At 38.2% G+C, this 12,930-nt stretch overlaps 1 protein-coding gene across 5 annotated transcripts in view; it reads left to right on the top strand.

The window, feature by feature from the left end:
- ATP8B4 (ATPase phospholipid transporting 8B4 (putative)) overlaps positions 1-12,930 on the top strand; it is a 301,636-nt gene that overhangs the window by 97,573 nt on the left and 191,133 nt on the right. For 4 of the 5 annotated variants that reach the window (XM_028100015.2, XM_028100011.2, XM_028100013.1 and 1 more), the window contains exons 4-5: positions 3,179-3,292; positions 10,949-11,047. In XM_028100015.2, coding sequence (XP_027955816.1) covers positions 3,179-3,292; positions 10,949-11,047 — 213 coding nt within the window. The remainder of the gene's footprint in view (positions 1-3,178; positions 3,293-10,948; positions 11,048-12,930) is intronic. The other variant, XM_028100016.2, reaches the window with a different exon arrangement.

Genomic DNA, 12,930 nt, shown 5'->3' with positions numbered 1-12,930 from the left:
CTGTATTATGGAATGAACTGCACTAAAATTTGACTGTAAGCCAATAGGCTGGTTCAATGAAATGACTGAATATTTAAGGTCTTACCTACACTCATATCCTTGGATAAGGCAGTGGAAATAGAGACACTTTTTCCTTTCGATTGAAAAAGAAAGGTAAATGGGTCCACAGACACTCCAGGAGGGGGAGCCCTCGTTCTTTGTTCCCAGGCATAGCTATAAGGGTTTGCATCGTTTGTGAGTAAGTCACACCAGAGCCAAAAGAACGTCACGATCATTGCTATATATCAAGTTAAACAAATAGGAGAAAATCATCACAGACCCCTTTGGCATTATCACTTTGTCGTGCACAATTGTCTTTTCACCTGCGTGGGATTTCAGTTTTGTGGGAGAGTTTCTTTATAATTCCTGTCATGGTTTTGAGCTTCCCAGCAGATGTTCCATCTGTCCTTTTACAAGATACAGGCTTAACCTCATTTTAGTTTCAACTTAGAAGAAAATATAAAACAGAAATATGTGATTTTTTTTTTAGTTAACTGCTTTTTCTCCTTAGCTTTCCTCCTCCTGACTATTTTCTCCAAGTTCCTTCCTCAGAAATATGTTTCATGATTGACAGTTCTCATAGCCTCCCTTCCAACCCAGACCTCGAGTAGATAGCTCACTGTAAAATACTCATCATCAGCTTACAGAACAGTTTTCAGTACATGACTATGTATCAGACCAACTAAGCTGAGAACTCTTTGCTTGGCACCTTTCTTATTCTCCCACAGCTTGTTGTGCAGAGCTAGACACACTGATTCCTGGTAAATGTTAAAAATGGCTATTTAAGGGGCACCTGGGTGGCTCAGTCATTTAAGTGACTGCCTCTTGATTTTGGCTCAGGTCATGATCTCGGGGTTGTGAGATGGAGCCCTGTGTCAGGCTCTGCACTGGGCATGGAGTCTGCTGGAGATTCCTCCTCTCCCTCTTCCTCTACACCTCCCCCAACCCCCAACCACAACAACTCATGCTTTCTCTCTCTCTCTCAAAAAAAGGGGCTATTTTAACAGGTGCTCATATTTTCTTTAATAACAGTAACAATGATTACTGGAAGTGTTCACCTAAAATAAGTCATCAACTAACCTCAGTTTTAAAATATGAGTGGGTGGAAAATCTCTGGGCATATTGCTTTAGAATTTCAGCAAGACTTATCACCCCAAATTTTGCTTTCTTTGTAGAGAAGATGGAGTTAAGCCTCATGGGAGTATAGTTATATGCATTTATAAATGGTTAAATAAAGCTGAATATGTTTTATATAAACAACTGAAAAAGATGTTAATCTCTGGAGAGGTCTCTAGTAGTTTGCCATTGTTTTTTAATTTTAATTTTAATTTTTGAAGTGAACATAACCTTAAGAGTTTATTGTCTTCATAATATAACAAAATATGAAGCTTAGAACTGGATCACTTGGCAGTTTCTCTTTTTATCTCCTATCAGTTCAAAATGCTCATGCCCATGGGGATGGGGGGAGGGGTAGAGGGAGAGAGAGAATCTTAAGCAGGCTCCATGCCCAGTAGGGAGCCCCACGTGGGGGCTCAGTCTCACAACCCTGAGATTATGACCTGAGCCAAAATCAACAGTTAGATGCTCAACTGACTGAGTCACTCAGGTGCCCCTGCTTGCATCACTTAATAGCCACCGTTCCCTTAGATCTGTAATTGGGGTCAACATATTCAAGCCTCAGCACAGTCTTTGTAGTTTTAGCCTTTTGCTGGAAAATAAGCTCAGTCTGTCCACCATAGCCACTCTGCTTCCTGTCATAACATTGCTTTCCTTGGACATAAAGAGAATCTGCCTTTCTTATACTGTGTCACTTTGTGGGGTTGGTGCTTACTACACTTCTTGCAGGAAGTCCAGTGGTTTTAGGAATGTTCACCATGTTTGCGAGAGCACCATCAGCACAGAAACCTATCTTTTTTAATTAAAAAATTTTTGGGGGGTCTTTATTCATGTCCTTTGCAATGTATTAGTCTATAGCTTTGGAAGAATGTATAAAAGGCACATGTTTGAAGATTTTTGATGGCAGAAAAATTTAATAGTTAAAGATGGTATATTCAAAATTAGTTTTTTCATTAGATTGGTATAATAGGAGTATATGAAAGATCTTGCACATCAATATTTAAAAAAAAAATCAACCATAAATGTTTAGGAAGGGGAGACCTGATTTCATAGTGATTTATGAAGAAATGATCTAGAGATTTTAGTTCATCCAAACTCAATCGACAGTGAGATACAATTGCTAAAATGCTGATGAAATTTTAAGGTATGTTGATACAGTAGTCCAAAACACACAACATCAAAGTCTCTACTGTACTTGGGCTGGTTGAATCAGATCTGCAATATGTGTTTGGTTCTGTGCAGCATGTTTTAAGAGAGATGCAGAGAGGTTGGGATAAATCTAGAAGAAACTGATCAGGAAGAGATGTCTATTAAATAAGTCATGGAATGGCTGAGGGGTTTGAGAAGGCCTGAATCAGAGTAGAGAAGATTTTGGGAAGTCCTGTGAGTGGTCTTCAAATATTTGAAGGTTTCCAACATATAAAGGGCTTAGACTTGGTGTAGGTGACCATGGAGATGGAATTTGGCATGCGGTAAAATGTTACAGGGAGGCAGATTTGGGTTTCTCATAATAGACCTTTCTAGCATTTCCAAATCTGAAATAGAAATAGGCTGCTTCATGAGGTGATCAGTTTTCCATCACAAAAGACTTTCAAAGACAGGCCTAGGATCCCTTTGCCAGAGTTATCTAAAGGGTGGGAAGGTGGACCAGATAATCCCTGAAGTTTCTTCCAACCTCACGGGCCCCAGCATAAACTCAGTGTCTGCATACAGTAGGTGCTCAAGCAATATTTGCCAAACGAATGAATGCATAAGAGTAAAATATCTCAGGGGCAGGTATTGTACTTGATACATTTTTAAATCATGGATGATTTTTGGCACTGGCTAGTGATTTCACCGATATCAGGAGAGTGTCATCTTGGGAAAAATAAAGACCTTGGGCCAAGAGAACTTAAAATTTTCTAGATAATTGGTTAATCGGTCTTGTTCTGGCATAATTAATGTTTAGCCTTGTAAGTTTTAGCGCTATCTGATAATGAGCAATGCCTTGCCCCAGTCTAACATGATGCTATTTCTTTTTCAGGATAATCGTATCCACACATCCAAGTACAACATTCTTACCTTCTTGCCAATTAATTTATTTGAACAGTTCCAAAGAGTGGCAAATGCCTATTTCCTTTTCCTTCTGATTTTACAGGTAATGTTTAGGTTGTATTTCTTCATCATCTGTTTGTTAAAAATATTCATATAATTTGAAAAAGTAAGCTAATTCACTCAGCTAAATGTTCATGATTAGGTAAAGCCATTCTTATCAGATTTTGAATGTTATTTTTGCTGTTTCTTTTCACAAATGTGGGAGGGTTAGGAATGGGTAAAAACTAGTGCATTCATCATTTTAAACACTGAGGTCATTTTAGAATGCAGCTATGCACTTGATTTGAACCAAACCAGAGCCTAATAATTACTGTCCATAGCCTCCCTCCTTTCTTTATCTCCTTCTCGAATTCACAGTGTGGGTGTGCCAGAGTTGAGGCAGTCTAGCAGAGCGGTAGTTAGTGGAACCTAATTGGGCAAATTTCATTTGCTTTTAAGAACAATGGCATCTCATATATATAATAAATGATGTATGCTATATCTTATTTCACTGTAGAGTGGCTATTTTTTTACAGTTTTTGGTGGTTAATTGGAAGTTAATAAACTTCCTTTTTTCTCCCATGTGACTAAAATAGGAGCTTAGATGAAATTTCAGCTTTTACTGATATTTTAGGAAATAAAATGCATAAATCAAAGAATATACATAAACAGTTCATGAGAGCTGGTTATTTACCTAGTACTTATTTTAGAGTAATTTAATCAGACCAAAGAGGTACATTCAAAATGTGCGGGGCTCTGTGTTAATTTTAGAAGGTAAAAACATGGGTTAGATAATGCACAGTTCAGACTAATAGCTGTGAATACTATTTTTATTTAATTGAATATTTGTATTAAGAATCTTTTGGTTGTAAGTGTCAGAAACCTAAATTTGTTTAGGCAAAAAGGAAATATACTTAGGAATATATCTCATTTCATGTATGACTGGATTCATGGGCAAACTATTTCATTAGGATGTGGCTTCTCTTTCGTCCATGTTGGCCTTACTCAGGCAGGTCCTCTCTACCTGGTGGACCCTGAGAGCTTTAGGCCTTTATTCTCCTGGCTTCAGTCCCAACATTGAAGAGAGAGAGAGAAGGAGAGAGGAAGAGAATGAATCTTTTTTTTTTGGTTGTTAAACACAATCTTGCAATTAGCTCTCACCAGACCATGCTGAGTTACATCACTATCCATAAACTAATCCTGGTGGCTCAAAACTTTGCAGCAACAGTTGTCTTGACCTAGATGACATGCCAAAATGTGGAGCCAGAATAGAATGAGTCTGCCAACATTGTATGTACTGACAGTAGAAGGGGTGAGATAGTTTCCTAAGGTATACTTGAGAAGAAATGGGCGCTGAACAGGCACAACAAAACAAAACAACAACAGAAACCTCACAGTTAATGTATACTTTACAATTTATTGAAAAGACTTTGGAATCCAAGATTTCTTACCCCCCCCACCCATGAATTTACTTTTGGTTTCATTATATAACTCTTTATGTCATTCCAGAATTTTGAGCTCATCTCTCTGATGGCTTTCTGTGTATAGTCAAAGGGTCTTGCTCACAGAATTTTATATCTGGAAGGAGCCTTTGGGATGGTTTAGTCCAGTCTCCTTTCTTCTGTTGATCAAGAAATGAAACCCAGAAAGGTTAAGTAATGTGTAAAGCTTTTACCATGAGTCAATGATAGAACTAGGACTAGAATCTAGCTTTTTTGCCACTCAGGCCAGTGTTTTAATTGGTATCTCAGAGGTTTTTGAATTTTTTTCTTAATGTTATATGGAAGCTATTTTATAAGATTGATTTAGTTTAGAGCTGTTTTTGTTGGGGCTTGATCTCCATGCTGACTGTATCCACCTCACTCTTTCCTACCTGATGGCTCTGAAGCAGCTCCATATCGAACCCCATTTGAAAACCACCTTTCTCAATGTGGTTTTGATTTGAATTTCCCTGATGGCTAATGATGATGAACATTTTTTCATGTATCTGTTAGCCATTTGTATGTCTTCTTTGGAGAAATGTCTGTTCATGTCTTCTGCCCATTTTTTGACTTGATTATTTGTTTTTCGGCTGTTGAGTTTGAGAAGTTCTTTATAGATCTTGGAAATCAGCGTTTTGTCTGTAGTGTCATTTGCAAATATCTTCTCCCATTCTGTGGGTTGCCTCTTTGTTTTGTTGACTGTTTCCTTTGCTGTGCAGAAGTTTTTTATCTTGATGAAGTCCCAAAAGTTCATTTTTACTTTTGCTTCACTAGCCTTTGGAGATGTATCTTGAAAGAAGTTGCTGTGGCCGATGTCAAAGAGGTTATTGCTGATGTTCTCCTCTAGGATTTTGATGGATTCCTGTCTCATATTGAGGTCTTACATTTTGAGTTTATCTTTGTGTATGGTGTTAGAGAATGGTCGAGTTTCATTCTTCTGCATGTGGCTGTCCAATTTTCCCAGCACCATTTATTGAAGAGACCGTCTTTTTTCCATTGCGTATTTTTTCCTGCTTTGTTGAAGATTATTTGACCGTAGAGTTGAGGGTCCATATCTGGGCTCTGTATTCTGTTCCATTGGTCTATATGTCTGTTTTTGTGCCAGTACCCTGCTGTCTTGGTGATCACTGCTTTGAAATATAGCTTGAAATCAGGCAACGTGATGCCCCCAGGTTTATTTTTCTTTTTCAGGATTTCCTTGGCAATTCGGGGTCTTTTCTGATTCCATACAAATTTTAGGATTGTTTGTTCCAGAGCTTTGAAACAGTCATTGGAATTTTGATCGGGATGACACTGAAGGTATAGATTGCTCTGGGTAGCATAGACATTTTAACAGTGTTTATTCTTCTGATCCATGAACATGGGATGTTTTTCCATCTTTTTGTGTCATCTTCCATTTCTTTCATGAGTGTTCTGTAGTTCCTAGAGTATAGATCCTTTACCTCTTTGGTTAGGTTTATTCTGAGGTTGTGGTTTTTGGTGCTTTGTAAATGGAATTGTTTCTCTAATTTCTCTTTCTACAGTTGCATTGTTAGTGTATAAGAAAGCAAATGATTTCTGTGCATTGATTTTGTATCCTGCCACATTACTGAATTGCTGTATGAGTTCTAGTAATTTGAAGGTGGAGTCTTCTGGATTTTCCACATAAAGTATCATGTCATCTGCAAAGAGAGAGAGTTTGACTTCTTATTTGCCAATTTGAATACCATTTTTCCTTTTTGTTGTCTGATTGCTGTTGCTAGGACCTCTTTTTTTTAATTTAATTTTATTATGTTAGTCACCATTCATTATATCATTAGTTTTTGATGTAGTGTTCCATGATTCATTGTTTGTGTGTAACACCCAGTGCTCCATTCAATATGTGCCCTCCCTAATACCCATCACCAGGCTAACCCATCCCCCCGCCTCCTCCCCTCTAAAACCCTCAGTTTGTTTCTCAGAGTCCATAGTCTCTCATGGTTCGTCTCCCCCTCCGATTTGCCCCCCTTCATTTTTCCCTTCCTACTATCTTCTTTTTTTTTTTTTTATCATATAATGTATTATTTGTTTCAGAGGTACAAGTCTGTGATTCATCAGTCTTACACAATTCACAGCCCTCACCATAGCACATAACCTCCCCAATGTCTGTCACCCAGCCCCCCATCCCTCCCACCCCTGACCACTCCAGCAACCATCAGTTTGTTTCCTGAGATTAAGAGTCTCTTATAGATTTGTCTCCCTCTCTGGTTTCGTCTTGTTTCATTTTTTCCTCCCTTCCCCTGTGATACTCTGTCTTGTTTCTCAAATTCCTCATATCAGGGAGATTATATGATAATTGTCTTTCTCTGATTGACTTATTTCACTTAGCATAATACCCTCTGGTTCCATCCATGTCATTGCAAATGGCAAGATTTCATTTTTTTTGTTGGCTGCATTATATTCCATTGTGTGTGTGTGTGTGTGTGTGTGTGTGTGTGTGTGTGTGTGTGTGTGTGTGTGTGTGTATACATATACCACATCTTCTTTATCCATTCATCTGTTGATGGACATCTTGGCTCTTCCCATAGTTTGGCTATTGTGGACATTGCTGCTATAAACATTGGGGTGCACGTACCCCTTTGGATCACTACATTTGTACCTTTGGGGTAAATACCCAGGAGTGCAGTTCCTGGGTTGTAGGGTAGCTCTATTTTCAACTTTTTGAGGAACCTCCATACTGTTTTCCAGAGTGGCTGCACCAGATTGCATTCCCACCAACAGTATAGGAGGGTTCCCCTTTCTCCGCATCCTCACCAACATCTGTCGTTTCCTGACTTGTTAATTTTAGCCATTCTGACTGGTGTGAGGTGGTATCTCACTGAGGCTTTGATCTGGATTTCCCCAATGTCGAGCGATGTCAGCACTTTTTCATGTGTATGTTGGCCATTTGGATGTCTTCTTAGGAAGAATGTCTGTTGATGTCTTCTGCCCATTTCTTGATTAGATCATTTGTTCTTTGGGTGTTGAGTTTGAGAAGTTCTTTATAGATTGTGGATACTAGTGCTTTATCTGATATGTCATTTGCCAATATCTTCTCCCATTCTGTCGGTTGTCTTTTGTTTTTTTTTTTTGACTGTTTCCTTTGCTGTGCAAAAGCTTTTTATTTTGATGAAGTCCCAGTACATTTTTGCCCTTGCTTTCCTTGCCTTTGGAGATGTTTCTAGGAAGAAGTTGCTGCAGCTGAGGTCGAAGAGGTTGCTGCCTGAGTTCTCCTTTAGGGTTTTGATGGATTCCTGTCTCACGTTTAGGTCTTTCAGCCATTTGGAGTCTATTTTTGTGTGTGGTGTAAGGAAATGGTCCAGTTTCATTCTGCTGCATGTGGCTTTCCTGCTTTGTCAAAGATTAGTTGACCATAGAGTTGAGGGTCCATTTCTGGGCTCTCGATTCTGTTCCATTGATCTATGTGTCTGTTTTTGTGCCAGTACCATACTGTCTTGATGATGACAGCTTTGTAATAGAGCTTGAAGTCCAAAATTGTGATGCCGCCAGGTTTGCTTTTCTTTTTCAACATTCCTCTGGCTATTCGGGGTCTTTTCTGGTTCCATACAAATTTTAGGATTATTTGTTCCATTTCTTTGAAAAAAGTGGATGGTATTTTGATAGGGATTGCATTAAATGTGTAGGTTGCTCTAGATAGCATTGACATTTTCAAAATATTTGTTCTTCCAATCCATGAGCATGGAACGTTTTTCCATTTCTTTGTGTCTTCCTCAATTTCTTTCATGAGTATTCTATAGTTTTCTGAGCACAGATTCTTTGCCTCTTTGGTTAGATTTATTCCTAGGTCCTTATGGTTTTGGGTGCAATTGTAAATGGGATCGAATCCTTAATTTCTCGTTCTTCTGTCTTACTGTTGGTGTATAAGAAAGCCACTGATTTCTGTGCATTGATTTTTGTATCCTGCCACATTACTGAATTGCTGTATGAGTTCTAGTAATTTGGGGATGGAGTCTTTTGGATTTTCCACATAAAGTATCTTGTCATCTACAAAGAGAGATAGTTTGACTTCCTCTTTGCCAGTTTGAATACTTTTTATTTCTTTTTGTTGTCTGATTGCTGTTGCTAGGACTTCTAGTACTATGTTGAACAATAGTGGCAAGAGTGGGCATCCTTGACGTGTTCCTGATCTTAAGGGAAAGGCTCTTATCTTTCCCCATTGAGGATGATACTCGCTGTGGGTTTTTCATAGATGGATTTTATGAACTTGAGGAATGTTCCCTCTATCCCTATACTCTGAAGAGTTTTAATCAGGAAAGGATGCTGTATTTTGTCAAATGCTTTTTCTGCATCAATTGAGAAGACCATATGGTTCTCCTCTCTCTTATTAATGTGTTCTGTCACATTGATTGATTTGCAAATGTTGAACCACCCTTACATCCCGGAGATAAATCCCACTTGGTCGTGGTGCATGATCCTTTTAATGTATTGTTGGATCCTATTAGCTAGGATTTTGTTGAGGATTTTGGAACCCATATTCATCAGGGATATCGGTCTGAAATTCTCGTTTTTGATGGGGTCTTTGCCTGGTTTAGGGATTAAGGTAATGCTGGCCTCATAGAATGAGTCTGGAAGCTTTCCTTCTGTTTTTGTTTTTGGAAACAGCTTCAGGAGAATAGGTATTATTTCTTCTTTGAATGTTTGGTAGAATTCCCCAGGGAATCCATATTGAGATACCACCTTACACCAGTTAGAATGGCAAAAATTGACAAGGCAAGAAACAACCAATGTTGGAGAGGTTGTAGAGAAAGGGGAACCCTCTTACACTGTTGGTGGGAATGCAAGTTGGTATAGCCACTTTGCAAAACAGTGTGGAAGTGCCTCAAAAAATTAAAAACAGAGCTACCCTATGACCCAGCAATTGCACGACTGGGTGTTCACCACAAAGACACAGATGTAGTGAAAAGAAGGGCCATATGCACCCTGATGTTCATAGCAGCAGTGTCCACAATAGCCAAACTGTGGAAAAAGCCGAGATGCCCTTCAGCAGATGAATGGATAAAGAAGATGTGGTCCATCTATACAATGGAATATTACTCAGCCATCAGAAAGGATAAATACCTAACTTTTACATCAACCTGGATGGGACTGGAGGAGATGATGCTCAGTGAAATAAGTCAAGCAGAGAAAGTCAATTATCATATGGTTTCACTTATTTGTGGAACATGAGGAATAGCATGGAGGACATTAGGAGAAGGAAGGGAACAATGAAGGGGGGAGATATGGAGGAAGAGACGAACCATGAGAGACTGTGGACTCTGAGAAACAAACTGAGGGTTTTAGAGGGGAGGGGGGTGGGGGGATGGGTCATCTCGGTGATGGGTGAGGGCACGTACTGCATGGAGCAAGCACTGGGTGTTATATGCAAACAATGAATCATGGAACACTACATCAAAAACTAATGATATATGGTGGCTAACATAACATAATAAAATAAAATAAAGTTAAAAAACATGTGCACACACAAAAAACCCAATAAAACATAAAAAAAAAGAAAACCACATTTCTAAGAGAATCCTCTCAACTGTCATGTCTCTCTCATGGGGGTGATTTTGGAGTCAAATATATCTAGGTTCAGATTTTAGCAGTGTATGTTCTTGACCCAGCACAGTGACCTTTCAGTTACTTATTTACAAAATGGGGAAATGATACCTAGGGCTGCAGCATTTTCTGACTCCAGGGCACTATTCACAATGTATTCTATGTTGTGCACTGGGGGTGTTATTTACGTGGAATACAAATCCTATGTGTGTGTGCAAAACAACTCTGGTACAGAATCTAACTCAATGAACTTTCTGAGGGTCAAATGACATAATATATGGGAAGTACTTGGCACAGTATTTGGTGCAAAGTAGATGCTCAAAGAATCTCTTTTGGAATTGGTGAGAAGTTGGTAAAATTGTTAAAAGTTGAGATGAGAAGCAGAGAAGAGACAAGTGACATGTATCATTCTGGGGAAAGATTATCTGAAAGATTTCAAGAAGCTTACTTCTCAAGTTGGTATAAAATTTTTTTGTGTGTCATATAGCCTGAAAATTGGTTATATGATCCTTCTATGTGTCTTATAAGTGAATGCAAATACTTAATTATTGAAAGTTATTCTGCATTTGTACCAATAACTGAATATAATTCCATGGCTTTCTCTGAGTGGTATATGATGACAAAATTTGGAAGGTGTATTTCCTAACTTAAAAGCCCTAAACTATTTGAAATGTTTGTTTTAGCTGATTCCAGAAATCTCCTCCTTGACCTGGTTTACCACCATTGTGCCTTTGGTCCTGGTGATAACTATGACCGCTGTCAAAGATGCCACAGATGACTTTGTGAGTATTTGCTTTTGAGCATTTTTGAGGTTTTGATTTCAATTATGACCTCTCAAAAAATTGGGATCCATTTGGAATTTTTGAATGGAACTCTTTTGGTCAGTATTATATAAAACTCTTTTGCTATTTGTTTAGTGACCAATACAGATGCCATAGAACCAGAGCCTGTTTATGTTAAAGGCAAGAGGGCTTGAATAATTAGACTTACTCCTTCATTTTATGGATGAGGAAACCAAGGTCTCTAAAGAACTAGTGATTTGCTAATGATCATACAACCAATTAGTGGTGAGAGCAGAATTAGAACACAAACTTACTTACCCAGGGAAGTATTATTTTTCCTATATCCTATGTGTTTCTCTAAGTTTTGGGAATTGGTAGATATTAGGTACTCTCACATCCTATGCTCATTATACCAGGAGTTGCAAAATCAAATCACTTCAAAAGTCAGGCAACTAATGTAAATAAGTGAAGTATAAAACAATAATTTTGAAGTCTGCATAAACCAAGGGAGGTCATTAAAATGCAAAGACTTAAAACACAGTCTTGCACAAACCAAACATTCTAAATTTATTTATTTTTTAAAAATTATTTATTTGAGAGAATGAGTGAGAGAGAGAGAGAAGGAGCAGAGGGAGGGGCAGAGGGCGAGGGAGATGCTTACTCCCCACTGAGCAGGGAGCCAGACGTGGGGCTCCATTCTGGGATTCCAGGATCATGGCCTGAGCCGAAGGCAGACGCTTAATGGACTGAGCCACCCAGGCACCCCCAAACATTCCAAATTTAGAAAGGTTATATTCTCACTCTGAGTGACTGCATGTGCCCTAGCCTCAATAACTGTCTATATGCCAGTGACTTATATATTTATATTCCTAACCTAAGCTTCTCCTGTGAACTCACACCCATATTTCCTGTTGTCTGTTTTTAACTTATCTATGTCTTTAAAGTGGGTGTCTCGTAGATAGCATATAACTAGGTAATGATTGTTTATACAATCTGAAAATCTCTTAATTGGAATGTTTAACCCCTTTACATTTAATGTGAATGTCATTATGATTAGGTTTAAATCTATCATCTTGTTACTGCTTTCTGTATGCCTCATTGGTTCTTTGTTCCATTTTTCTTCTTTTAGACTGAGTATATTTGTGATTCCTTCTTTATTATTGGCTTTTTGGCATATATACAGTGGTTGTTCTAGGGTTTAACTTACAGTCTACCTGAGTTGGTTTGGCTTTGGAACACTGGCCTTTATTCACACCCCTCTGTGCTAAGCTATATGGGATGCAAAAAAAACCCCAAAAACCAAAAAACAAACAAAAAAACCCCACAAAAAATAAAAAGCAACACCCAACCTGAGGTTAAAAAAAGCTTAAAATCCAGCAAGGGAAAATGAGACATGTACACAAATAATAATGATATGACATAAAAAAGCTAGGAATCATAATAAAAAGAACAAAGCACCTTGGTTCTTTGTGGGAGGAAGATGCCCTTCAAAGGCTAGTTGGTAGTGGAGGTGGAGTGTGAATTAGGGATTAGGGAAGACTTCATGAAGGATATGGGAACCCAGCCCTACTGAGAGTGGTTGAGTATGGGAAAATGAGATGGGGAGATTTGTGCTTATCAAGTTGGTTCATATAATCCTTCCTCATAGTTGTTTTATGTATAATTTTTTTAAAATTTTATTATGTTAATAACCATACATTACATCCTCAGTTTTTTTAATCTTTTTTTATTATGTTATGTTAATCACCACACATTACATCATTAGTTTTTTTTTAAATTTTTTTATTGTTATGTTAATCACCATATATTACATCATTAGTTTTTGATCCAGTGTTCCATGATTCATTGTTTGTTCATAACACCCAGTGCTCCATGCAGAACAT

This window comes from Eumetopias jubatus, unplaced genomic scaffold, assembly GCF_037043125.1.
Source record: "Eumetopias jubatus isolate StellerSeaLion01/CBP00866 unplaced genomic scaffold, mEumJub1_p1.0 scaffold_7, whole genome shotgun sequence".
Taxonomy (NCBI): domain Eukaryota; kingdom Metazoa; phylum Chordata; class Mammalia; order Carnivora; family Otariidae; genus Eumetopias; species Eumetopias jubatus.
The sequence above is the reverse complement of the archived record's forward strand: the minus strand, read 5'-3'. Positions and strand labels throughout refer to the sequence as shown.